The sequence below is a fragment of the Pollicipes pollicipes genome, unplaced genomic scaffold (assembly GCF_011947565.3).
Source record: "Pollicipes pollicipes isolate AB1234 unplaced genomic scaffold, Ppol_2.1 Scaffold_7261;HRSCAF=8764_pilon_pilon_pilon, whole genome shotgun sequence".
Classification (NCBI taxonomy): Eukaryota; Metazoa; Arthropoda; class Thecostraca; order Pollicipedomorpha; family Pollicipedidae; genus Pollicipes; species Pollicipes pollicipes.
Genome location: NW_023597054.1, coordinates 52,297,428 through 52,324,983, shown reverse-complemented (window position 1 = coordinate 52,324,983; position 27,556 = coordinate 52,297,428). Strand labels below are relative to the sequence as shown.

At 51.5% G+C, this 27,556-nt stretch overlaps 2 protein-coding genes across 3 annotated transcripts; both read left to right on the top strand.

Annotated features, from left to right (window-relative positions):
• The first annotated feature begins 32 nt into the window (after window positions 1–32).
• On the top strand, window positions 33–5,921 carry LOC119111870 (fatty-acid amide hydrolase 2-like). 2 transcript variants are annotated; one of them, XM_037235715.1, is made up of 2 exons: window positions 33–122; window positions 2,771–5,921. In XM_037235715.1, the coding sequence occupies exon 2, from the start codon at window positions 2,907–2,909 to the stop codon at window positions 4,533–4,535; it is 1,629 nt and encodes a 542-aa protein (XP_037091610.1). In that variant the 5' UTR covers window positions 33–122; window positions 2,771–2,906; the 3' UTR covers window positions 4,536–5,921. The 2 variants fall into 2 exon arrangements, with proteins under 2 accessions (XP_037091610.1, XP_037091608.1); XM_037235713.1 differs by lacking the exon at window positions 33–122 and adding an exon at window positions 147–332.
• On the top strand, window positions 5,741–27,546 carry LOC119111594 (interleukin-1 receptor-associated kinase 4-like). Its single transcript, XM_037235403.1, has 10 exons — window positions 5,741–5,806; window positions 6,413–6,576; window positions 7,676–7,868; window positions 9,680–9,805; window positions 10,737–10,918; window positions 11,264–11,378; window positions 17,849–18,004; window positions 21,696–21,848; window positions 24,326–24,388; window positions 26,649–27,546. Exons 1-10 carry the CDS (start codon window positions 5,741–5,743, stop codon window positions 26,829–26,831), a joined length of 1,401 nt encoding a protein of 466 aa, XP_037091298.1. The 3' UTR covers window positions 26,832–27,546.
• Window positions 27,547–27,556: the final 10 nt, after the last annotated feature.

Below are 27,556 nucleotides of genomic sequence, written 5' to 3'. Positions count from 1 at the left end.
TTCGCATCACCAATAGAGTCACAGTATTGTGACTAGAGTCAGACCAACATAAAGTGGTTGGCTGTTTTTTTGTCAATTCTGTTCATTTTGGCGGATGAAAGGGCCAGGGCGTTGGGGGTGTGGTAAGTTTAATAGCTTCGCGTAGTTGTAGATATTAATGCTTGGGAGCAGAGCTACATTCAATACCGCATAGAAGTGTAGTTATGTGAATATCTTTATTTACCGGTATGCTTCGCTGTTAGCCGTTAGGTTGAATGAATCGTTGAGTGATTGGCCCATATTGACCACCGGGGCGATACAGGCCCAAAGGCTGGGGACCGATAGCTGAACAGGTAAAGGATTAAGCAGATGTCTGAAAGTTTCTAAAACAGATCGGTCTCGTGAGCTTTTCAGAGGTATCTGTAGACAAAAGATGTATAGTTGCTGGCACCAGAGCAGATGTGTAGTACTATGCCAGCCCATGCAACTTGCCTTGATTGTTTATTGTTGTGGATTCCCTGAAATGACTGTTTAATTACTAGTCATGTAGGTCCTGAATAAAGTTTTGCTTACACCTCAGTAACTGTTATTTCTAACTTGTTGTTCAGTTGAGGTCCTTGGGATCAAAATGCTGCCATAATGGAACTAGGTGCTTGTCTTATGTTGGGGTGGTACTGAACCAGCCTGCCAAAAATTCTTCCACTCCAAGGATGCCTTCATATTATCAAGTTGCGGAGCCTTGTACTTGTGCGCACTTAACTCAGGAACAACTATATTTGTTTGAATTTATGTCCTTTGAAAAGTGGTTTTGTAATGTTTTTGGCAGAAATTATGTCTGCAGGATTGTGATCCTGTAAAACATGTTTTTTTGCACTCAAATTGGTGGTGACAATGCACAGAAGAAACCCAGAGTTTCCAGATTTATGGCATAATTGTCCTGACATTTGTGTTTCAGTATTACAGCTACACTGGACATGTTCTGGGCATAACATACACTTTTGCAGTATATGTACTGAGGTTAATGTAATTAAAATGAAGTAGGGCTTAAAAAGATGACTTGTGAGAAAAGATAGTCATGAAAGAATCAAAAGTTTGCTGTCATGTGAGCTGTGTTCTTTGTGCTGAACAAAGCAAATAAGTGCATACATTTTCTGTAATCATATTGCTATCATATCAATTATACCTTTTTTATCTTCAGTTAAACTTGATAACAGGTCTGACTTACCAATATCTGTGAATCATGTCTATCTTGGTGTGAAAGTTCATTAAGGTGCAGTTCATGCAAAGGCCAAGTCCCAATCTAGTTTGAACCTAGCTGATAAACAATGCATGGGGTCTGTTTATGTAAGTTGTGTTAACTACCTTTTTTAACTACTGGTTTTTCTGTCAATGGTGTAGTTGGGCTTTATTCATCCTCATCTCTTTAAAGAGATGGTGTTCTAACTTGTCATGTAAGGAACATTTTGTGCTTGGAAGATGTATGGTGCATGGGACATGGGAGTCAGGGTTTTTTAGAAGCCATGGATGTTTGTACCACATAAGCTCTGTTGGTGATCCACAGTACAGCAGCTGTAGCCAAGTGAAAACTTTGAGATGGGTTTACACTGGGCCATTGCAACATGTTATTTGTTGCTGGGAGTAGCTGCTGCCACAGCTGTTCTTAGTCCCACGTCACTGCATGCCACAGGACCAAGCAGCTCTGTAACACTGCTCAAGTAATTGCAATGTTGCACACCATTGTTCAGAATTTCACCATTCTAATCCAAGAGGGGTGAGCTTTTTTATTATGGTCTTGATTACTCACAGGAACATGTACATATCATAGCAACAGGGAACACATGTCCCCACCTCTGTTACCAAATATGTGACTTGTGTTAACATGTACATGAGTTGGTGTTGACACTTCAAAATTCCATGCAGACATTTCATATCATGAGGATCAAGGACATGGTGCTTTTATATGTGGTGCTTTTATACACCACATAAGGAATTGCACGCTCACGCAGTGCTCTAAGCTCAGTTTTCAGTGAAAACATTTGAGTTGTGTCCCCACCCCATGATTAAATCCTGTGTATTCCCCTGATTCCTTGTGTAATGGTATAGACAAATTGATAAACATTCTCTAGGTAGGGAAAAAGAGACAACATATAATGGTGAAATCCGACATGACGTGAAAACTATCACCACGTGAGTTATTGCCAGTAACTGCTCGTGATCCCAGCGCCGTGCTCTGTTCGGCCCGTTGCCGCCTAGGGCGCCCGCCGTCTGGTAACGCGACTGGGCGTCTGCCGGGTCCGCCCGCCGGCGGCCCAGTGTCGGGTGGCCCTGACAGTCAGCTGTCCTGCCGTGCCGTATCGGCGCGGGTCGCCACCCGTCACCGATACGGCGGTTGGTCGCGCCCAGCAGGCCGTGCTTCAGTTCGGTGGTGGGCGGTGTGGGACGGGACATGCACGTGCGTGGCGGATGAGCACCGGCGTGGCACCGAGCACTCGAGTCGACCCAGTGTGAGTGTGTCGTGTGTTGTGGAGTGTCACTGACCCACTGGCGGTGTGTTGCTCTCTTGCGTCCCAGCACAGTCCACGGGTCCATCAAATCGTTCATGGGGGGCCGATGCCGACATAATCTTGCTATCCGTTTTCCTGTGTGCATATGGAATGTGCCGTGGCCCCACCTGTTTGCTTTCAGATGCTGCTCTTTCTGACTTCAGGCGATCCCTTTTTTCTAACTCCGTCCCTGCCGTCTCCAAACAACAATTCTGCCCGGATCAGGTCACGCCTGTCCTCTGTTCCAGTCGCTGAGCGCCGCCTCTGACGTCCGCTGGACTCTGGACTCTGGCCTCTGGACTCCGGCTCTGCCTGCCTCGGACCGCTGCTCCGCCCAGTAAGTGTGCCTGCGCGGCCGTGCCGTCCGCCCGCACGCCGCCCGCGATGTCGCTCGGATCGGGGGCAGACAAGTCGGGCCCGGCGATGGTGCGCTACTCGACCGGCCAGATATGGATAGGGCGCCTGCTCAAGGTGGTCTATCGGCTGCTGGGCCTGTTCTCCGACCTGGTCTTCGGCCTGGCGTACAACAATCGTACTGAGCCGCTGCCGCCCATCCGCAACATGGTGCTGCTGGAGAGCGGCGTCAGTCTGGCGCGTATGATCCGCAAGGGCAAGCTCAAGAGCGAGGAGGTGGTGCGCTCGTTCATGGAGCGCATCCGCGAGGTGAACCCGATTCTCAACTGCGTCACCGAGGACCGGTTCGAGGAGGCGCTGGCCGAGGCGCGCGGCGTCGACAAGCTGGTGGCGAGCGGCGAGCGCTCGGAGGCCGAACTGGAGCGAGACACGCCCTTCCTGGGCGTACCGTTCACCGCCAAGGACTCGATCGCCATCCGCGGCCTGAAGCACACGGCCGGCCTCTGGGCGCGCCGCCACTGCGTGGCCGACGAGGACGCGGCGGTCGTGCGCCAGCTGCGCAAGGCCGGCGCCATCCCGCTGGCGCACACCAATGTGCCCGAGCTGTGCATGTGGTGGGAGACGTCCAACAAGATCTACGGCCGCTCCTGCAATCCGTACGTGACGACGCGCATCACGGGTGGCAGCAGCGGCGGCGAGGCGGCGCTGCTGGCCGCCGCCGGCAGCCCGTTCGGCCTCGGCTCCGACATCGGCGGCTCCATCCGCATGCCCTGCTTCTTCAACGGCATCTTCGGCCACAAGCCGACGGCCGGTGTGGTGTGCAACGCCGGCCAGCTGCCGCTGGCCACCGGCGAGCTCGACACGTTCCTGGTGACAGGCCCCATGTGCCGACACGCCGGCGACTTGCTTCCCCTCTACCGCGTGCTGGCCGCGCCCAACCTGCATCTGCTGGCGCTCGACCGGCGCGCTTCGCCCTCTCAGCTGCGCTTCTTCATCATGGAGGATGACGGCGGCTTCCCCCTCTCGTCGCCGGTGCACGCGGACGTGCGCGGCGGGCTGCAGCGCGCCGCCCGCCTGTTGGAGGGCGCGCACGGCGTGCGCGTGCGTCCGCTCCGACTGCGCGCGCTCTTCCACCAGCTGGAGATCTGGGCGCACAAGATGGGCAGCGTGACGGAGGCGCCGTCGTTCGCGGCGGAGCTGCGCGAGCGCTGCGGCGCCGTCCGGCCCGGCTGGGAGCTGTTCAAGTGGTGTCTGATGCTGTCGGACCACACGCTGCCGGCGCTATTGCTGGCGCTGACCGAGCGCCGCCTGCCCGCCGACACGGAGAGCAGCCGCGACTTCCTGCGCATGTGCGAGGCACTCAAGGCCGAGTTTGAGGCGACGCTGGGCGACGATGGTGTGCTGCTCTACCCGTCGCACCCGACGCCGGCGCCTTACCACCTGCAGCCTCTCTTCAAGGGCTTCAATTTCGCCTACACGTCGATCTTCAACGTGCTGGAGCTGCCCGTGAGCCAGGTGCCGCTGGGGTTGGGCTCGTGGGGCGTGCCGGTCGGCGCACAGGTGGTGGCGGCACGCGGCCGCGACCACCTGACGCTGGCCGTGGCCGAGGAGCTGGAGCGCCTGGCCGGCGGCTGGGTCTGTCCCTCCAAGATCGAGTGAGCCGGCGGGGGTGGAGCGGGAAGCGGGCTATGGGACCGGGTGAGGTGTCGCCCTCACTAGCTGGAGGCAGGTGCTGGAGGCTCCTGGTCAGAGCGTGGGGCGCTGGAGGAGCGCTCCTGGACCGGGTGCTGACCCAGTGGGCAGGGGAGGGCTGAATACTGTGCCCTGACGTCTGAGGTGATCCACCTGTCACCCGCGCTCTCTCCGGGTGGGCAGCACCTCTCCGTGGCGGGTGTCTTGTTGGGGTCGCAGGGCACGGATAAGCGCTGTCCGCTGACTAACGGATTTTGTTGTTCCCCCGGACTGTTAGTACACGTAACATATCTCGGCTGCACATTTTGCGGACAGATGGGAAGGACGAATGCGTTGTGTGGTGTTGCCGGACGCTTCACGTGCAGCTGCTTCACTTCACAGGCTGATTCACGTGCAGTTGCTTCACTTCACAGGCCGCTTCACGTGCAGTGGCTCCTCCTCACGGGCTGATTCACGTGTAGTTACTTTACTCCACAGGCCGATTCGCGTGCCGCTGCTTCACTTCTCAGGAAGCTTCACGCGCTGGCCATTTTTTGAACAACTTGGTGTTGTGATTTCGGAAATGGTGTTGCGTAGTCTTTTGTTACATTGTTTATCCGCGCTCACACCACTCGTCTATTTTAAGCTGCTCACTCCACTTTGTTGATTGTAACGTTTGCAAGTGACGATGACCCAGCGACCTGGGCCAGTACGCTGTAAGGCCCGGGCGTCGCCCAGTGATGTGAATCCTGTGATTCTGATGATGGTTACGACGATGTCCAGATAAGCAACAGACGCAGGGACTGGTGCCAAGTGTTACGATACCGTGGGCTGTAATCACTGCGCGATCTTCGTAGCTAAGTTCAGATGAGCGAGTGTGACTAGTTAGGGAGGGCTGAGATGCGCTAGGAGCCTTCGGCTGGGCGATGCTGCGGAGCGCTGCTTGGAAGCGGTCGATGGCTGGCCAGGTGGCGCTTGCAGCCAGTGGCTGTGCGTGATAAGGATTGGTCCCGATTGACGGCGGGCTCATGCTTGTGACGGGTAATGATGGCAGGTTTAACATCACCAACCCCGCCTAGCGCGACATCAACGCACGGCAGGGGCTTTGTTCAGAAGCAGTCTGTGGTTTTATGCCGCACGTTTTTACCGCGCTGTATAGTGAGTCGGTTTTGTGTGTTGTTGCGAACTTGGCAATGTCCGTGCGCGTCCGACTGTGCGCCCGCTCCAGCTGGCCCTACTTTCACGTGCACTTACAGCGCGTCAGCTTCGAAGGCCGGAGCGATGCCTGAACTGCCTCTCGCAAGCCATAGCTCACCTGGCCACATCCTCTGCACCAGAGCGAGCGCTGTTTGAGCCAATAAAGCCCCACTGTCAGACGTCCGTTTCATCCGGTTGCCGGCCTCGGAGAGGTGAAGATTAACGCGACTCATAGGAGAGCGGTCTTATCGGGCGAGATACGGCACCGGTCGTAAAACCCGGCCGTGTCCGTCGGCAACAGTGCCGGAACTGACCCGGCAACGGCGGCCGGACGAGCTGGGGCGCTCGTGAAGGCCATGTGTCGCGACGCCGGTTGGCGAGGTCGCCAGGCCGGTCCTGGGCGAGGGATAGCCAGGTCAATGTCAGGGGTTGATAAGAACGTTGTCACTCCAGTGGAGGCTGTTAGGACGGTGGTGCTGGCCGTCGACGCTCAGCGCCCGATGTTTTTGAATTCATTAATGGACGCTACGAGGTTGCGCGCTTAATGGAACAGGAAAGGCCATTGCTAGCATGGCGGGCTTGCGCGGCCGCCGGCAGGCCGGTGTCAGAAGCGTCCGCCGCTCGTCGGTGGGCCGCGCCGGGGCTGACCGGCGTCGCCTCTGCCGCAGGGCATGACCTCGCTGCGCGGCAACGCTGAGCTGCGCCGACTGCCGGCGCACGTGCGCCACACGCTGGGCCAGATGCTGGCGATGCGCGGTGCCTGGAGGACGCTGATGGGTCGCGTGCGCCGGCCCGGCTCGAACGTGGCCCTATTCACCAACGAGCATGTTCAGTAAGAGGAGGACGCGTGACCGGAGAGGGCGGCCAGCCAGTTATTGTGCATAAGTTTGTGCATAAGTTTTGGGCTGCCCACCGTAATTAGGCCGGAAACCATTTGACTGAACCTAGGCCAGATCGCTGTTTCAAACTGTTGGACACGTCTGGTGCTCAGCAGCGCAGCTTGCGTCCAATTGCATGCTTGGTAACGATTGAAATGTTTTATCTATGCATGTATTTATGTATTCGTAAAAATTCCCCAGGACGCGGTTCATTCGATTTCCGAGTCAGTGCATGTAGTAAATCGTCGCGACGAACTCATCAGTTAATGTAATTATGGTTAGGAAAACACCTAGGCTACGTGAGTGGTACAATCAGCTCATAACCAGGTCGACACATCTGCTCGAGAAGGTGAAACATTGCCTTCCACCCTAGCATTTTCCTCGTCCTCAAATTGAGGAGATTTTACGAGCGGAAGAGCAGTTTTACGAGGATTAATTTTTAGTCGGTTTTGCATAAGCCAATGCGCAGCGGTGGTAGGATTATCTCCATCGCACCACGAAGGTCGCCGGTGTTGGCCAGAGTGTCTGCATCCATAAAGTGGGCACTGTCGTTATACCTCATGAGTTGTCCACAGTAAATAAAAAAGAAAGGTCATTAGTAAGCAGTACAAACAGCATCGATCCTAAAATGCTTTCCTGGACCACGCCATGGGTGGCCGGAAGTGAAATCGTACCACCTAGACCAGGCTGCAAATGGCTCGCAAGCCGGCCACGGAACCGGTGGTTAGCTAAGTGCTGTGATCTACATTTGGTGTTGCGTGAAACGGTCCGGGGTACGCCGTGAAAGTAAATACGCTCCGTCTTTTGGTTTTCATAAGCGCGGCTATCACGTAACTATTGTTTCATTTTTGTACATCGTCACACATCAGGAACACCCCTGCTGACCAGCGAATAGAACCCATCTGTAACTTCCAGTCACGGGCGATCGGGCTAGTGAACGGCCAGCAGGACAGTGATCAAGAACAGGTAATATATAACTCCCGGATCACGCTATAGTACACAGCAGTGAGCGACGAAGGCCGTCCGTAACTCGTCAGTCACGTGACACTGCAGGCTGGTGAGCGAAGAGAGCGCGCGCAGCGGCCGCAGTGAGACGGACGTGTTGCTGGACGAGTGGGGCACCTGGGGCCGACGACACGAGCGTCCCACCGTCGACGACCTGGTGATGCTGCTGACCGAGCTGAGTCTATACCGCGCCGCCGACTACATCAACGTCAACGTGCTGGAGGGTGAGAGGCGGACGGCGGTCCGTGCTGGATGGTGAGGGGCGGACGGCGGTCCGGGGCGGAGGGTGAGGGGCGGACGGCGGTCCGTGCTCGAGGGTGAGGGGCGGACGGCGGTCCGGGGCGGATGAGGTCTTATCGAGAGTTTGCAATCGGCACGAAAGATCAGACCAATACACCGGGTTTGCCGGTACCGGTAGACATCGACCCCTCACGTGTCTGCGCATAAGCGACACATGCGAGTACTTGTCATTGAAATCGCTGAAATTGAGTGCGAGGCGAATCATCGGCGAAGTCGGTGGAGCCGTCGCTGTAGGTGTCGGCGCTCCTGTCGTGTAGAGAGCAGCACTGAACTGTCGTGCCGACGAGGCTCACGTAGCCGTGGAGGGAAAACTTTTGCAAAGCTCCAAATTGCACGAAATAGCAAAATAAAAAAACCTTTGAATTTGGAAGCACTTCGGCCAAACTGGGCCAACATGAAATGAACCTTGCTTTGCAGGAATGGGTTCTGGAAAGAACTTCTTGTACGCATGTAAGTTATTCCGAGTAGCTAAACTTTTAGAAATGCTACATGTTAGCTATTTGGAAGACGAGTTTGAAATGTGGCCGGGAAATTCATTTGATGAGTTGTTTTCTCGCCAAAGTCCGCCTGTGGAGGACCGCATTGTGCAGCCAGTTGGCAGGAAGATGGAGAGAAAGCACACATGCTAGTTTTAAGAGCGGAAGCGATGATTGACAAAGGTCCTAATACGGCTTAAGCGCCCCTGAAATTGGTTTTAAGACCAGAAGTAATTATAGATAAACGCCCTAATGGGGCTCAAGCGACCCTGAAATTTTTCGCATATCAGCAACAGTGTTATCCCAACGTGCTGTCTCGTTTTTCACATACATATGGAAAACAGAAGAAACATATTTTTGAACCGATTTTGATTTTGCGATAAAAAAGGATTAGAAAACTTAGTGATGAATACCGCTTCGGGTTTTCAACACCTTTGTGATCTTCTGACGTTCGGAATGCTAGAGTTTTGGTTGGAAAAGCGACACCGTGGTAAAACCGAATTAAACTAGTTTAAATATATCGCCGTTTTTTAAACCCACTGAATGGGTCTCAACAGGTCCCCAAAAAGGTGAAAAGACAACAAAACAGTCGGTAAACAAGGAAAGGTGTGTCCTTTACATCTCGTCATAAACAAATTCGGAAAAAAATTACAAGAAATTAAGGAAGGATTGGGACAAGTACGAAGAAATTAAGGAAAGGTTGGGACAAGTACGAAGAAACTAAGGAAAGATTAAGGATTACAAAATTAAAGGAATATTTGTCAGGAAGGATTACGGCGAAGTGTTGAGATCTCAGTACTCGAATTCTGCATTCAAAACCGGTCAACAGACAGATAACGCCTGAAAGGTGATTGCGTGTCGACAGATGGGGACAACACATCAGACTTCATTGCTCATGTATGCAGCTCTTGACCTGAAACGCTGCTGCCTTACCCAATCTAGACTGTCCCATCAATTGATCCTGTCTTCTATTTATTTCCGTTGCTGCGAGACAGACAGTTTTTCGGGGACGCAGTACTGCCTACAAGGTAACGCCGGGCTCGTGCCGTTCATAAGCCTGGTGAGGATTATCAGCGACGCGTGCTGGTATGACGCCTGGTGGGACGATTGCCGGGGTTGTAACAGTCGCGGTGCGCCGTCGCCAGTGGCGCCCATGGCTCGGCCGCTGGCCGGGCCCGGCGCGCCCGTGCCGCACGACGAGGCAGCCGTCCAGCGAATCCTGGAGGAGCAGCGGCCGCGCCCCGAGCCGCCGGCTCCCGCGGAGCCGCAGCCGGAGTCGGGCCAGGAGCTGGAGCGGAGCCCGGAGGAACCGGAGCTGGAGCCGGAGCCGGAGCTGGGCCCGGAGCCGGGACCGGAGCCGCCGGCGGACATACGACACTTCAGCTTCGCCTACCTGGAGAAGGTCGGGACTGTGACGCGACTGCGGTGTGAGGCTGGCTCCGGCGCCGGCGGGGACGTGACCGTCTCGTATTCCGTGCGTTCGCGGGGCGTGATCGTGCTGCAGGTGTAAAGGGCCTGCCGGGCAGCTCAGCATGGGCCCACACAGCACTGCTGACGGAGCAGTATAGCCGCGCTGGTCAGCACGCCGGGCCTGGATGGTGTTACGCCTCGGTGTGGGTGGACTTAAGACTAGTGTGGGTGGGCCTTCTTCATTTATTAAGGTCTTGACTCTGCTTTATCTCAAAGAGCCTGACATTTCAGCTTGAAATCTAGCCGTGCACACAGGCACTTGCCGAGGCCGCGTGTATCCAACTCTGCAGATGTAATCATTCCTAATAATTCCCCATTATCTCAGATTATCTAGCGAGTGTCTATTTCGTATCTAGCGTCTAATTTTGTGGAATTCTTCCGTTGGACTCTTGCGGTCTGTCTGCTCAGCATTGTAAGAAACATTGCCTCCCCCCCCCCACCAGTATTTTTTTTTTGCTCGTATCCATTTGCGGCCAAAGTATTCGTCCAGTAGTTCTCGTCATAATTCGTGTGTGAGCTCATATGTTATTCAGAAAAAAACACGTTGCGCAGAACGTTCTAATTCAGTGTTGACCTGGTCGCTACGGCTTCGGTGCATGTGATGAAACGCCGTGGGCTGAAAGAAGCGCCGAAGCCTCGCCGCTACGCATGCGGCGGATGTGTCGCATCTTACCTCTGTATTTTCTTTTCCTCATACCCAACTGACACTCCCGCATCCGGCAGTCTGGTAGCACAGCACGAGCCAGTGTGCACCGGACGGCACCAATATTGATTTCACCCCGATTTACTTAACTTCGCGTGAGCCCATCAGCCGGTGCCTCCACGTGGTCCGCGCCGTTGCGTCGCTACCTCCGTGTCAGCAGATCACGAACGAGTTCGACGACCGTGCTGTAGCGGCGGGCGGCTGCCGGCTGGGCGCCGGCGCCTACGGCACCGTCTACCTGGGCACCTGCGAGACGGCCGAACGGCTGGCCGTCAAGCGACTCGTGGCGGACGTCGAGGCCGTGCGCCGCCAGTTCCGCACAGAGGTCGAGGTCATGTCCAGGTCAGCAGGCCTGGGAGGTAATGGGCGGATAGGAGAAGTAGAGGTGTCATCACGCTGCTGGGAACTGGGTATTTGTCGTGAGACGGGGCCCGTACGACCCCAAACAGATGCCCTAGGGCATGGTCGGTTTGGGACTTTCGAGAATCTGTCCTAATTATGTAAGAAAACATGCTGGTCTGCCTGTGTCTATATATACCTTACTTGGCAGAGAAATGTGCTACCGTTGTTAGTATTGCGCCTCGCGATTTCCGGTTTCTGACATAGGAAGCACCTAGAGAGCCTTGGCAGACATACATTTAGGGGAGACGTTGAGGTTCTCACTCCGTTACCATGTACCATCTTTAGTTTCAGGCACGTTAATCTGCTGGAGCTGTTGGGGTTCTCCTGTGATGGCGCGTACAACTGTTTGGTGTACAGCTACATGGTCAACGGGTCGCTGCAGGATCGCTTGGCATGCAAGGTAATCGAGCATTCGTCGTCGAGCAATCGAGCATTCGTCGTCGAAGCAACGCCACGCGGCCGTAGGTACATATATACGCACTTTGCGAAATGTGTCTTCGTAGATACTTGCTCTAGACGTCACTTTTACAGGCGAAAGTAGCCTCTGCTAGTTTTTATTTTGTCGGTGTTCCAACTCGTGATGGTACGCATCTCATTTTCTTAGATACACTACGACACTACGGTGCCACCGTTCTTACTTCAAGAAGGGCGTTAGATGAGGGTTTCATCGATCATAGGGTACGCAGCCATCGATCTCGCAGATCTTTCAGAGAGGTCAAGTACTGCGCGAATTGCCATGTGCCCTTTGACCTGTGGGAGGTCGCAGCGCGGTCGACCTGTCCGTAAAGGTCAGCCCATTGCCTGATTCTCACGGCCGATCGGCGCCCAGCGACATTGGGGCGTCTTCTCCCGTATTAAAAGTTGACGGACTGTTCAAAACCTAAAGTTTACAGCTGTTGATGAGCAGCCGACCGCGGCCGACCGCGCTTTCCAACTCGGCTCACGCGTCTGTTGTGATAGCTGAGGCACAACTGTGAGCAATGACGAACGGAGCGAAAATGAACGGAACTGTGGCTGCGGGGCACAGCGCAAACGCTTCGGCGTTCCTGAAGCGATAGGTCGCAAACTCACCAAGGGGCGTAGAAAGCCACCCTGTGTTGAAGCGGTGGCTGTCTAGTTGGGAATTATATGCTGGCAATAATCAAATTTCAATGTAACAGGGGGTGCTGATGAAACGACGTGATCAAGCGCGTGTTGTCGATGGGGAGAAAATTGATATTGGTTATATGAAGTGTTGGCTAGAATGGAAAGCTCGTGACCGCTAGTGGCCATGAGCGAAGCTTCAGACCAGCGAATTTGGTGAGCTGACGGATGTGTGCTTCAGTTCGTTGTTTACCCAGCATTTCATTGTAAATTAAAGGTCGATTGTTACCAGCATGTAACTTCCAACTCACAAGACCGAGAAACCAGGAGATCAAGGTCTTCCTTGCTTATATACATGCTTCAAAAGGAACATACATTATGTGCTCTTCTATCTACTTGCTATTTAGCTACTAATTTGCATGCTTTTCATGTTTGCCGTTTCAAAATCGGAAGAACTGAAGGCGTGAGGGGCAGAGATTTTAGACATTGCCATTGCCATAGATATCAAGTGCTAGAGAGTGACCAGAAGCATGCCCGAAGTCTTCACCCTTTTCGACGCGTCCAAATTTAACGTCTTGCTCCTGGGTTGATATTTGCTGCCTCCCTCCAAGCATGCGTGATGCGTGCCGGACACCTTGGGCGGGGCGGTATCGTGCCGGTGCCTAGCGGCCACCGCTAGAACTATTCGTTTAGGGCAGGCCTTACGTGTGTGCGTGTAGGAGACGGGGGGAGGAGGACGCCGCTGTTGATTGGGGATAATAGTGAGAGGCGCTAAGATATAGCTTGTGTAGGCCTTGCATCAATCCTTGTGACGTTCTTCGTTATTGTTCTACGGCCGATGAAAATAAATATGATGGTGATGATGATGACCATGGGTCAGAAGATGCGCGGATGCGCGGAGTGAGCTCATTAAGAGCGGCACGGTGCGCCTAGCTAAACCAGGCCTCGATGTACGTGTATAAGCGCTCCGGGTTCCGCTTAATGTAAACATTTTCGACGACAGTAAGCAAAGTGTTGATTTTGGATGATGAAAGCATATGTTTGCTGAAAGAGAAACGTCATTTTCGGAGACAGCCAGTGTGATTGCATATTTAATTGTGAAGTGTATCAAATGTAATATTGAAATCAATGGGAGTGGAGACCGGAAAATGGCACGCAAAGATTGACACTGGATGCATATTGCTATTTGAAAAGGGTGCGTCCGTGTGTGCGTTCGTCACCGGTTGCCATCTGATCAATACGCAGGTCAAATGGAGGGCTGCTTAAATGTATGCTTTTGATACGTTGCGCGTGCGCACGAGACTGCATGCATTGGTGAATTTGGTGTCGTTGCGGTCAACGGACGGCGCGTGGCGCGGTGCCATGTGGGCCCGTTGCCCCACTGGTCGTGCATGGCCGCCCTAAAAGGTGACCCGCGCCAAAACCCGCGAGCAGCTGTCCGAAACGGCGGCCATATCTCGGCAATCGCGGCCTGAGCGACGGAAAATTGACCCGTTTTCATAGAGAAATGAACGGCGAACCGCGTGTCGTGCGATTGCACGTCCTACGTGCCATGCGCTACGTGATACGCTGCATACAGCATGTTACGCCACAAACGATAGATTTATCCCTTTTCGACAGCGTTCTCCATGTTTTGGGCCTTATCTCGGCAGTCAGAGCCAGTGGAGGCGTGAATTCAACTTCAAAGCGCCCAGCAACGTGCCGGCCACAATTCGTATGACCAACGCAAGTTTGTGCGACACAGCTTCGCCGGTAGTCCTCAGGCAAGCCGGGAATGTGGACATTTGGAAACGCGGCGCCGAATGCACCAGATCCTGGGCACAGCTTAAACTTTGGTCAGGATCGCCGCATTCGGCACCAAGTTTCGCCACGATCCTGGCCACAGTTACAGGATCGCAGCGAAAGTTGCATCACCTCAATTGCCTGTTCATCACATGCACTTGCCGTCCGATTATTCATCGTTCTGTGCACCATCTCTTTCAAACATGTCCTTTACCCAGATTGTTATAATTTTGTTTTTTCGCGGCGTCGAAATGTCATTAATCGATCGACCAATCGTCGCCGTCAAGTATTGTAAGCAAAACGACGGAAAACGCATGCGCAGTGTATCAGCCGGCGGCCAGCAGTAGTTTTTGATCTTTGGTCCATTAATTCTTTGTGGTGAAAAAGCTGAGCCAGGATGACAATGAAATGCATCGTTTCAACCATTTGCGTAGATAAATAGAAAGAAGCAGCGTTGATTAACTGAAGAATAATTCGTAAATTGAACGGCAGGAATGCTCATTGGGAAGCGCGCTAATGCGAGAAAAACTCCTGCATTCACCGGGTGCATTTTGGAATCCTGTGGAACGCGGGAGAAACATAGCAGCAGCGTTTGATAAGTGGCAACTGAACAATAGCGTTTTGTTCTAGCGCTGGGAGTAGGAGTCAGAATGGTTTTCTTGCAGTGTAAGGAACGCGTTATAAAACCCGAAGAGCATCATTTAAAAGAACAATCATTTGTTCTTATTCAGACATGGAAAGCTTGCGCATGGTGATGTCAGCCGTGGGCCTTGGATGATTTTTCTATAGTCTTTCTGAGTTGTCGCAGTTCGGTGCCTCATCGGCTTGGTCACACGACAATGTGGCGCAGCATGTCTGTGTGTGTGTGCTGTGCAAGCATTCGACTCAGGTCTTAGCCCACGCTATTGTCATCACTTCATCGTTTTTCTTTTTTTAAACTACGGGCATGCATTCCGTAGTCCAGCGACATCTGAGCAGCACACGAATAATTGTGTACGCGGAGCGTGGAGAGTGTCGTGGGTGTGGACCCGGATGGTTGGCGCCTCCTGCTCCCTTGTAGGGGGATCGGGTCGAAGACCTGCGTCGCATTACCTTAAACAAAATGGGCAGCACGCGGGTACCAATATTCGGGCAGCACACAACGTACCAATATCTGGGCAGCGCACGGGTCAGGTAGCGAGCGGTAACTGCCCTATTGTAGTCAAAGTTTTAAGTGATTTACCCCATGGTGCTCAGCGGAAGTAGATGTTTTACACGCTTGCCCGCAAAAGTATGTGATACTTAACTTTTGTGTGCACTATGTGTACACTATGTAACACAGCTGACGTACTAAAGAACGAACGGAGTGGAAAGGGTGGCCAGCGGTCACTACCCTTCACTACTCTGCTGCGCTAATCACCTGAAGCCGATTCACCTCACGGCATCACGCCGAGCAGTTGGCTTGCAGATGGAGGTCCCAACTTGATAGTCATGCGTTGCTGTGCCTGGACCACCATGATAACGTTTCAGGAGTCAGGAGTTCCACTTTTACTTCAGAGTGCTCCGCCCCCCCCCCCCCTCCCAACTTGGACAAGAAAGTGGGTCAAGTCTAGGGAAAGCCCCGTTTGTCGGCGTATTTTTAATTGGGTTACGTTATTTTTACTAGTAATCCTGTCCAACCAATTTTGCGAAGCCATGGTCACATCGGTGCGGAAATGACGTAAATAACATAGGCTGCATCTTAAATTACTATTTCACTTTTGCCGTTACTCATTTCGTTCGTCAGCACGCGCTCGGGTGGGTATCAAAATGACCCCTTGAAGGTTTTTGCAAAATAGTTTCTTTGTATGGCTCTAGACAATTGAATAGCGGATCGTTTGGCATCAAAAACTTTGATGTACCTTGTAAGGTCGCTGACCTATGGCAGGTTAAAGTCAGGCCATGGTTTCAGCGAAGTCATTTTGTAAGGAATCGTTCAATCTGATGCAACAACGGAGTGTTAGACGACGCCATAAATTTCTGAAATGCTTTCTTAGGCAACGCAAATATTGAATGGGCAAATAACTTTGGCCTAAGGTCTGGTATAAAGGTCAGATCAAGGTCAAAACCAACTTGTTTTATTGCTCTGGGGAGTGCTGTGTGGGATAGTTTCTGGTGCTTATTTCGAATTTATCGATAGCAGGAACCGCATTATGCATCTTCCAACGGGCTTCTTATAGCTCAGAATAGGTCATTGACCCAAAATGACCCAGTTCAACATTTTGTTTTCGAAACGTACTGGTGTAACGTAACATACAGCGTTATCCTTGTTGCTTATTCAGGTGCAAAACTCGAGCAGTCTTGTATGACTGTGGTCACCATGACCTTAAAAAGGTCAAGCAAGGTCACTGGCCTCAATGGACATGTGACCTTTTGCTTAGAAACAGTTATCTAGATTCTCAGGGCACTTTGGAAACCAACCTGCAATTTGAGCTTGTCTGACCTTATTTGACCCGAAGGTCATGACCTAGGATCCTCAAACTTTGTCCTACGTGAGTTCACGTGCAGGTCAACACACCCTGTGAATTTTGTGTCTCTAGCTCTGTTAGATTCCGAGATCTCAAGGGGGTCGAATTGACCCCCACCCGAAGCGAAGGGTATCTAGCCGGCCGCCCGAACGCGTGTTAAAGCAGTCGTTCGCTAGAGACCAGCCAGATTCAACGTGATTGATATCCCAAAGTTATAGGTACTTGATAGCTATACATATATCTAGATACCCATACAGCGAAGGGTATCTAGCCGGCCACCCGGACGCGTGTTAAAGCAGTCGTTCGCTAGAGAGCAGCCAGATTCAACGTGATTGATATCCCAAACTTATAGGTACTTGATAGCTTGGCTAGTCAGGTCATATGGTCATCGTTTTTTATAGTTTGATGCTGAATACAAAGCGAAAGGTTTTGTGTCATGGTAGCCTTTAGATTTTTGGTGTCCATCGTCCCTGAAATCTGCTGCGTCTACTACTACATGTTATGCCTCTGCGCTACACGTTATACGTTACCTAGATGCGAACATTTTATGCTCCATTGTTATAGCTTACGAAGTGATAAGATGAAACCACAAATTGATTGATGGAAAAGTGCCAACGTAGTCGTCAGTACGCATCGAAATCACTACCATAGGCGGCCAGCGAAACGGGCGGGCCACCCCTGGGTCTACAGACTTTTTGCACAAGGTGCGCATGCGCGCATTTTGAAAACAATATTTGAAAACTGAACAATCGCTGATCTTTCCTTAGCAAGCGGATCGTGGGTTAATCACATCAGAATGCCTGAAATACCGTTTTCGGATCACTTCTTTTCCTGTCTTCGTGTGCATGATCAGCTTCGACCTATGACTACATGGCGCGAAATCGGCAAGCGTTATGGCAGTGATGATATAAGGATTCAATTAGTCCTATCCCCATCTGTTTACGATTGTTCCTTTACACAGACGAAACAGAGGTCTCCAGACATTTTCTTCAACTACCTCCCACCACGCACACGCATATAAAGAGGGTGGAAGGGGGGGGGGGGGGGGGCGGGCGGTCACCGGCCGGGTTCTGTTAAGGTTGCAAGCGATCCTCCATGTTGCTGAACCGAAAGCTGGCTTAAACTGGAGTTTGCTTCCAGTGACTCACATATGCCCCTGGTAACGAAAAAAGGAATCAGCAAGCAAATAACCAGAGCGGTAACTTCATTTCATTCAATCCTGAGTCATACCAAGGGCTCTCAATACAAATCACATTGATCCCTCGTGCGGCGGGAGCACTCGCCGCGGCTAACCAGACCCCACAAGGACTAGAGGACTCGCCACCGCTAAACTCGAGCAGACGTGTCCAGCAGGGGGTGCCGTCGACGCTAAACTCGAGCGGACATGTTCCGTGGGGGGACTCGCCGCCGCTAAACTCGAGCAGACCAGTCCGGCAGGGGGACTGGCCGACACTAAACTCGAGCGAGCGTGTTCCGCAGGGGACCCGCCGGCGCTAAACTCAGCGAATGTGTCCGGCAGGAGGACTCGCCGCCTCTGGCATGGGAGCGTCGGCTGGCGATCGCGGTGGGCACGGCGCGCGGCGTGGTCCACCTGCACACGAGCCGGGAGCGGCCGCTCATCCACCGCGACATCAAGTCCGCCAACATCCTGCTGGACACCGACTTCACACCCAAGGTGAGCGATTCCGGCTTTTCACTGCCCTGAAGTGAATTGCATTAACGATTCAAAAAGCAGCACAAAGTGCATCCAGAAACTGCAGCTAAGTTCGAGCGAGAAAAACTCCTGCCAGTCGCTTTAAAAGCTTTACCAGTGGGCAGAGGGTCTTTGAATTCATCAACCGTTCTCAAAGTACTCACCTCAGGCCACGATCTTGACCTACCAAAATCGCATCAGCTACCTGCGCATTGCAGCCAAGTTCAAACTCAGGAATCGGTGAACGGATCACCCCACAATCCGTATCAATTTGTAGAGTACGCTTGGCTTCAGCGACTATCCTGAAAGTGTCGGCCCCAGGTCACTTAATTTATTACGAAAACTGCATAGGGCTGGGGCCAAGTCTGATCTCGGAAGCTACTGAACTGATCACCTGGAAACCTTAGACAAAGGAGAGTATTTGCCATTTTATTGGCCAGTATGAAACCACGGGTCACCATCTGAATCCTCATAACTGCATAACTGTATAAACGACTTCGCGCATTACCTCTGGACTGGTTGCCTGGCAGCATTCAACACTGGGTAGAGCGCTTGTGATTTTACAATCCGTCCTGAAGCTGTTAACCCGAGGCCGCCGTGTAAACCTTCAAATCCTGCACAGGCCTTTAGGGGCATTTCAACAGGTTTGGACGCGATGGGTTCGGCCATGCCCAGATCTGAGCATGACCGTGATGCTCCAGAGTGGTTTGGGCTTATTTTAAAGTCGATGTGGTGACCTGATATCACCTATTTCATCGTGGCCGTTGAAATTATAGGCGCTCTATCTATCAATAAAATGTCTTAGATAATGGGTTCAACGGTTCCCTGAGTTTGGACTGCACTGTGGTGCCGCAGAGTGGTTAGTGAAGTCTTGAAGGTCTTGATAACGACCTGGCGTTGTCATTAGCCGAAGGGCTGAAAAATAATCGGAGCCCTATCCATCGATAGAGGCTCCGGGGTTGGTCGATTTAGTGGTTTCTTGCAGTGCCACGAGGTGGTTCATGCAAGTTGGTGGCCAACGTGAGAACCAGCGGTTACCAGCCTTGGAAGGGCTGGTGAGACCGTAGGTGGCCTCTTCATTGGTTAAGGTTTGGGGACATTGGTTCAATGATGTTCGCGTTTAGACTTGGCTACAATGCTTTGAAGTGGTTAAGTCGAAGCTGTTTTTCGAGGATGCATGTGGTTCGAGGTGGAAACCTGAGGTCACTGGCGTCGGAACTGCTGTCTACTGATGAAATCATGTGCGTTTGTCCATTGTTACAGGTTTTAAGGCGATCACTTTAACGACTTGTGAGCTGGATTTGGCTGAAACGCCCCAAAGTTTGTATGTAGTTTATGCAAGTCATGGTAGTTGGAGAGGTCACCAGTTTCAGAAACGCTGGGCACGGAGAAACTCAGAAAGTCAGCAATTTAGACGCGCTTTACGTTGAAAAAATGTTTCGGAAGGGTCGAAGTAGCAGCTTCCTGACTTGGACTTGGTTCCAATGCTCCCTCAAAAATAGTTAATGTGCTTTTTCCAAGGTTGAGCTGTTATCTGAGGCCACCATTATCGAAGCGGCTGACCAAATTAGAGACACTCTATCCATTGCTAAATGCTGCTTCTTAGTTTATACTTTGCCTCGCCGCACTAAAATGCTTCATGCTGTTTTGAAAAGAACTTGATGACATGATGACAAAATGAAAGATAAAGAAATGAGTATGGAAAAAGAGTGCTTGAAGTGTGCTTTCCACACACTGGTCAGGTTTCAAGGAGGCCGGCTGAGCGGTTGCCAAATCTGGGCTTGTCTTCAGCGGATTACGCTGGTTAAAATCAAGTTTGAGGCAACCAGTCACAGTAACCAAGATAACCAGTCGCAGTTACCACAGCTTTGAAATGTGGGAGCATTTTCAGTGAAGCCAAAGCTTGTTGATAGCGTTGTTTGGCTACTACCTCCTGACATACCGAATGTCGATTATATTCAACATAAGAACTCCCAATTCACTAATGTATTGCGACCCATTGTTTTCAACGCCTTAGTCTGCCCCCATCCAGTTTTACCCATATCAACCCGAGAATCGAAACGAGTTTCGAATATCGTGCGTGAGGAAATGAATCCCTTGTAACGGATTTGAGCCAGCAATGCTAGCATGTGATGTTGACGTAATTCTTCCACCACATTCACACGTCTGCGCAGGACAGTCATAGCAACCAGTAGGCGTGCGTCGGATATATTAGCGGACTTGCCTCCGCGGCCATGAAGGCGCGTCACAAGCAGCTTGAGCATTGTCGTCCCGCGTCGCGAAAGCTTTGCCAAAGTGAGGGGAGGATGCCGCCTTGCTGAGATGCTGAACCAAAATTACATAGATATCTAGTGCGACGTACATTAGATATTACTGCAAAAATGAATTGGGATGCAGTGAATCGGCATCTGGTTCGAAATCGCGTTTGAAAAATTGGTGCCTACCGGTGAAGTTACACTATCACGAAAACCAGTCACAGTGCTTACATTAGCATTCAAGTAAACCATAGTTTTTAAGTGAATTTTGACTGGGGAGAAAATTCCAACAATATGACATCATAGGCATGGATCCACCTTACCGGACCTATGTGTCGAATTACTGCGCTCGGATGAAACATGATAAAATGATTTAACGACTTATCTGCCATGTATCACGGGGCTATAACGGGCCCAGAACTACGATCGTATGGTGAGGAATACAAAAAGAAATAAGCCAAATATTACGAATGTGAAGTCGAGTTGGAATTCAGCACGATTACACGGAACCGTAGTCGAATCCGAAGCCGGTGGCTTTGAACTTTGAAATTGGAATCATGGCCAGTGGCCTCCTTTTTCCAAACGCGAAACCGGATCCAAAGCTAATGGCTTCAAACACGCAAACGCGAAGCCCATGCGAAGCACAAGTGGTAAGCACACGCCGAAGCCGAAGCAAGCGGGTTTAAAGTTTGAAAAAACACGACGTAAAAAACTTACTTGTGACTTCAGAGTCACGAGGCCTTAGATAGAGCTAAACCCTGTGCACAGCGTCATTTTATGGAACTACAACCATTATTCGAGCCTGTTGAAGCGTTGTGATGCCAGGAAGTATCGTAAGCATTTTGCGGAATGACTGAGGCATGGTGGTAGCAATATGAATGTTAGCAGTATGGGCGGAGAATGTGTTTGGAAATGTCACCCTCGTGTTGTGTGTTAGCACGTACACAATGCTTGGGGTAGTTATTTCTCCTGCTGGGGTCAGACGTTCGTTGGTCCTGAGAATGGCCGGCGGGTGCGTATCGGCGAGGGGAGAGGCAATACTGTTTTTGCAAAGTACAGCTGCAACTGGAGTGAGAAGATACCATGACAAAGCCGATGTCAGCAGTTCAGGTTGGATCCATGGTTCAAGGCTTGTTCGAAGCCAAAATGGATGCTGATGCTGGCTGCTCAGAATGTCACGGAACGCAAGCCTAAGGCGATACAACCATATAAAAGGATACGAAGCTCAGGCTGAGGTCAAAGCTAGCGGTAGAAAATGGATCCAAGACGAAGTTGAGGTTAGCTAGGATCAGTGTTCTCAAAACTAGCGTTGAGTGTGCTTTTTGAGGAAAATGCAATTTCACACCACAGATCAGTGTCGTGTTCAATGGTAGACCCGTACGGCTGTTTCGTGACGGCGCTTCGGTTGCCGCCTTCAGGTGGGTGACTTCGGTCTGGCGCGCGAGGTGAGCGGCAGCAGGACGACCAACACCCTGCTGACCACCACGGTGCTCGGCACCTCGGCCTACATGCCGCCCGAAGCCTTCCGCGGCGACGTCTCCGTCAGGCTGGACAGCTTCAGCTTTGGCATCGTGAGTTCCGTGGCCTTTGCGGGGCGTCGGACGCAGTTGCACGTTTGGGGAGGAGCAGGTTAGATGGCAATTATGCTCCGGGGAGGTGGGACGAAAGATGGCAGAGCTCAAGGGTAGTAAAGAAGGTTGTATCATTGCATAGCCGCAAGGCGGGCGATCATACAAATGAAATTTCATGAGCGTACCTAGGATTGTGAGCAGCGTATTTGATAACAATATTCAGAATACACTCCTGGTGATTTTTCAAACAATTTGAGCTTTTTCAAAGGACGGCCGCCATTTTGATGGTACCCCGAGCAGAAATTGGTCCTAATGGGGGGTGGAGGTAAGCGCAGAAGAGTATTGCAAATGAGGGTTGTGGGGGCGTCAGAAAACCTCGTTGCCAGGGCGTCCCGGTGTAGTGGTGACTGTCCCATTATTTGGCCGGTTTAGCCTTTAAGAATTAGTAGTTTGCTGTAATGACACCAGTTTACCCCTCCCCCTCCTCCGTGATAGTTACTCGCCCACCAGACGTGAAATGCTGCGGATATGGCGGCCCTGGAAACAGATATATGTTAAGTAAATTTCTGTTTTAAATGCGAGTAATCAGATGGCCTTAAGCCCCAATGCCACCGACCTGTTGGCTATTGTAGAGTTGCAGGCTGGTAGTTGAGCGAAGATCAGAAGAATGGTTGGGACACGACTTTTCGGCTACCGCCATCATCAAGTGGAAAATGCGAAAATGAGATTATATCACGTGTCCTTCCTTTGCTACAGCCCGCACCGAACTGGTGGGTCATTTTCCACTCCCCCTCACTCCCCATTTTCACGCCGGCCCTGCCATCTAGTGGTGACATGGGGATTGCATCAAGTGCCGGTAGATGGTGCGAAGTGGAGAGGGCGTCAAGCATCTTTGGTCGGCGTCTTTGTAAGGAGAAATTCGGAACTCGCCTTGTCACCGGCCCTCGCATTTGTGTAGAATGCTGGTGTGCGAGGGGTGCGTTCGTGTGACTGATGGGCGAGAATGGTCACTGGATGGTGTGCCGGCGGTCGGCTTCTTGGCATCACGCAGGTGTTCATTAAAACATAAGTGCATGCCTTTTTGTCTCGTCGATGCACGTTAAGACGGCGAAGGTGAATTGCCTCCATTTTCCTCTTTTGCTCTCCCCTCTCTACCTATCTGATGATGGCAAACGTCGAAAATGCATGGCCCCAACGCTTTTTCTGATCGTTCCTCATCTACCAGCCTTCGAGCCCCCAGCAGCAGACAGGTCGGTGGTATTAGGACTTGAGGCCATCCATCCGCTCTCGGATGGAATGTCCTAAACCAGTGTTGCAATCGGGAATTGACTTAAGATGCCTTCTAATAAACTGCATTTTAAGAAGCAAATCTCTGCCTTGGAGATTGATTTTGCTCATTTTCCGCGTCTTCAGGATGTGCGCGGTTGTAGCATCCCTTTCAAACAGATGTGATTGACGACATGTTTGGCAGTTCATTGCCTGACTATCCGTGCCCAGCGTAACATCCGGCCTGGGAACGTTCGGCGACATTTCTCGCGGTGTGACCTCGCGAGGGGGAGGAGACCGGCGGGGGACGCGGCTCGCTACCCTCCGCAGTCACGATATATCGTTGCGCGGTAGTGACGCCCGCCGTCCCCGGACCCCCCTCCGACCGTTGCGCCGTCGGCGGTCTCCAAATGTCGAACCTGTCGGCCGGCGTCAGAGATCCGTAACCGATCAACCTTTCCTCGAATGTCCCGGTAAACAGCTGGGCTTTCAAACAAAGTGTTGTGATCATAACGCGTGTGTGCTCTGTTACGCGTGATTTGTACAGGATGCCCGGAAACCAAGAGTACCCAACAACGAGTTAAGTCAATAGACTTTTCATTGAAAAATGTCCAAAATTAGCCGTCTCTGGCCAATACCATTTCAAATTATGTGGTAAAGTTCTGTTTGCGTCTGTTCTTTTATTTCGATTTATTATTCTTGTTGTCCGTTCCGTGGCTGTCTGTGAGCCTTCTCCGCGTGGATTTCTTTTCACGGGTATTAGGGGCCCACTCGACTTCTGTTTTTAGGGGCGTGTCACTCGCCGAAATGGGCTGATAGCTATTCGTTATTTCCGCAGAAAAGTGCTGTATGTTGTTCACTACGCCATTTCAATCACGCTCTTCGTCCATCTCAACCATCTTCGACATCCCGGTTATACACGAAGTGCTTATGTGGAATTCTGATTTAGAACGTTTTTGAGCGAGTGAGAACGGCAGATTGGATGTTCACCCAGTATTTTGGGGTTCGCTTACTTCTGGAACACCGTAGTTGGTGGTAGGTGCAGGAATACAGATGCATTGTCCTGACTTATCGTATCCACAGCTTTGCTGAACTCCTGTGCCACAACAGGTGAAGTCCGTGTAAGCAATGACAATAAACGTCCAAATGAGCTAACTCTTCAGACCCGACAGCCCAGCTGATTACTACGCGGTGTCGGCCGGCTGTTGCAGGTACTGCTGGAGCTTCTGACGGGTCTGCCACCTTACGACGAGACCAGGGAGGGGTTTGACCTGGTGAGTCTCACGAGACCGGTCACAAGCTGTAAAAAGGTAAACCAAGACTCGTGCAAGATGTCTTTTACGTGGGGTTTATTTACCCTTACTTTACCCAGGGATTTCCGTGCACAGTGTAACTGTACGACCTTTGCACGTCTGCTACGTTGTGTGGATTGAGAGCCTGCGGCGTCTCCGTTGTGCTGCAAAACTTCTGGCGCAGAGTATGCAACTTAAGTCTCGTTACTTGACACTACTCTCCGGTAATTATGTGCGTTATGACCCTTCTTTTAACTATGCACCCCGCTTTATCTGAGTGCTTTAGATGCAAAGGCGTCCCCGACGTCAAGCTGAGCGTCATTTTTGCCGAATGATTGAGACGGAATGTTAGTATCACGTATATGATAATCGTTAGTACAGGCACTTTCGCACGCAACAACGTAATGTACGGAGGCCTGTTGTACATGCTAACACGACAGGAGGACGATAGTCAGTCCGAAATATCTGATAGGGGACAAACCCTGCATATCGTACCGGTTACTCATCAATAAACTTAAACCATATATGTGTCATCTGTAACGCACTAGCGGCCATGATTGTCCTTCCCTCCCCCTCTCTCCATCAGTTTGTAAATATCATGAAAAGTTTAGGTTATGACAGCCCTACCAGAGAAATGTCAAAGCCTCTTACTGCAGTTTACATGACGTTTAACCATGTGGGATATTTACGTTCGTATGTAAGGCCTTAAGCAATTAGAATTGTTGCTAGTCCACACAGACTGGCGCATCGCAGTACTATTAGAACAGCCTAGAATTACTCAAAATTAGGGACATTGCAAAGCAGCAGTTAATCTCCTTAATGCATAGGAATCTTACTTCGAACCTGTCAGCTGCAATGGACGCCCTGTTTACGCTAGCAGATATCCCAAGAGTAACCACAAGACATAAACGTCACTATCATGAAAAATTCCCCCCCCCCAAAAAAAACTATCATTGTCGTGTGGCAACGTGGATTGGCCCTCGTCTCTGGAATTCCATTGTTTCACTCAAAGTACCCATAACAAATGCTATTGAGGCTACGAAAGCTGCATGAGAAGGTTCACAAAAGACCATTTTCTTGAAAGGTACAATTCTTCATAATACATTTGATGGACCATGCGGCTGTCTGTGCGTATGTGTTATATGTATGTGTATGTGTAAAGTGTGTGTGTGTGTGTGTGTGCGTGTGCGCCTGTGTAAGTGTGTGCGTGCGTGCTTAACTACCATGATCACGTGTACGTTTTCAACCCGTAAATGGCGACTCTTCGCCCAGCTGCAACAAGCTTGCTTAGTCTAGTGGGTGGCCGAAGGTGGAGCTTTGGACTCGCATCCCTGGGATCAGACGTTTGTCCTTCTTGGACTGTGTGAATGCTATTATACTAATTTCGTGTGAGTGAGTTACCTTCCCGGGCGGCCTCAGCGGCCAACCGTATGCTGCCTTTGGCTACAACCACTACTTTGCCTCCCTGCTTATTTCTTCTAATGATTAACATAGCGTGCCGGTGGGATTTGTAACCCCGTTCTTTTATCTTTTAATTTCTCTTCCACCTCTGAGCAGGGAGCATCGCGACATGCGTTTATTATTTTTTGTTGTTGTTAACGTCAGGTTCAGTGTGTCACTGGAACAGTGAAAGGGCACTTCTGGTCGCCCGTTGATGGGTGGCGGCTATTGTCATCTGCAACAATAGCTGGTACATCCCAAACGGCTATTGTCATCTGCACCAATAGCTGGCACATCCCAAACGGCTATTGTCATCTGCAACAATAGCTGGTACATCTCAAACGGCTATTGTCATCTGCAACAATAGCTGGTACGTCCCAAACGGCTATTGTCATCTGCAACAATAGCTGGTACATCCCAAATGGCTATTGTCATCTGCACCAATAGCTGGTACATCCCAAACGGAGCAGGCTGCCCCAGTCGGCAGCCAAATCTCGCAACTTCTGTGTGGCTGATCAAGCCGTTGAAACATTAGCGCACCCCGTTCCGTTTCACCTACATTTTCATCCCATGTAAAGTGTACGATTGCGAAGTGCTCTGGTACGTTTACCCCCTCCCCCTCCCCCTCTTTCGGTTTTTTCCGCTCAACTGTGTTTTTGAAACCATCTGGGTAGTAATGGGATTGAAAATGTTCGGCATTTACACGGCCGTAGACTAGATGAACAAGCGATCGATGAGCGCGATCGATTCAGCAGGCCTCCTCGACCTCCCACGCCGACCCGAGGTGTCCCGCGCGTTGCAGCTGTCGCACGTGGAGGACCACGTGGACGAGACGAGCCTGCACGAGACACTGGACGGACGGGCCGGCCCGATCCCGGCCGAGCACGCCGAGGCCTTGTACCGGTTGGCGGTGCGCTGCACCGAGGAGAAGCGACACCGGCCGGTCATGGGCGACGTGCTCCAGCAGCTGCAGCAGATTCAGTGACGGAGCGACCACAGCCGCGTCGCGCTGCAAGTGACGCAACATCCGCTGATCGTCGGCGGTCGGGACAAACAGCAAACGAACAGCAAACAAAAGCGGTCTCCGCTCTGCCGGACACGAGTGGACGGGGCCTGGAGCAGTGGCTGCAACGGGCGTGACAACGAAACCTCAGCTGCTCTGCCCTGAGGGAAAATACAGCGACCCGTGATGTAAACTGGAAGGGACGGGACAGTAGCTGGAGATGGAATAAGCAAGCCGGATGTCAACAGAAGACGCCAGTGCCAGGTCATCGCTTCATTTCCCTTTGGGGGGATATTGGAGTGTTTAATGTTGCCTGGTGTGGAGTGGCACGGCTGGAGGGCCGCTGCGCGGCGCGCCTCTGAGCACTCGGTCCGCCTGAGCGCTGGACTTCCAGATCCCGTATATCCACCCTGGCAGTCATGTATTCGGGTGGAATGACTCAAAATGCCGCGACTTGGTTATATGCGTGAAAACTGAGTTTTGTAGTGAGGTTTATATGCTTTCTCCGCCGGTGATGGATGCGTTCACTTGGATTTGTATTTTCTCTTCGATAAAACATTTGTGATCAGCATGATAGTGAACGGATTGCTGTGGGCTTTGAAGGTCCGCGTTTGTAGGGAATGTGCGCCCTTGTGCATATCGTTTTCCAGAGGGAATGACTATGAACGTGTGTATATCGCTTTTCTGAACACTGACACCCGATGCTA

Excerpts from the sequence above, each read along its gene's own strand:
- LOC119111594 (XM_037235403.1), top strand. The coding sequence starts at position 5,741 with ATGTCCGTGCGCGTCCGACTGTGCGCCCGCTCCAGCTGGCCCTACTTT. Across the intron at positions 18,005-21,695 it reads ACACCGACTTCACACCCAAG|GTGGGTGACTTCGGTCTGGC; the intron begins GTGAGCGATTCC and ends TGCCGCCTTCAG. Across the intron at positions 24,389-26,648 it reads CCAGGGAGGGGTTTGACCTG|CTGTCGCACGTGGAGGACCA; the intron begins GTGAGTCTCACG and ends CGCGCGTTGCAG.
- LOC119111870 (XM_037235715.1), top strand. The coding sequence starts at position 2,907 with ATGTCGCTCGGATCGGGGGCAGACAAGTCGGGCCCGGCGATGGTGCGC.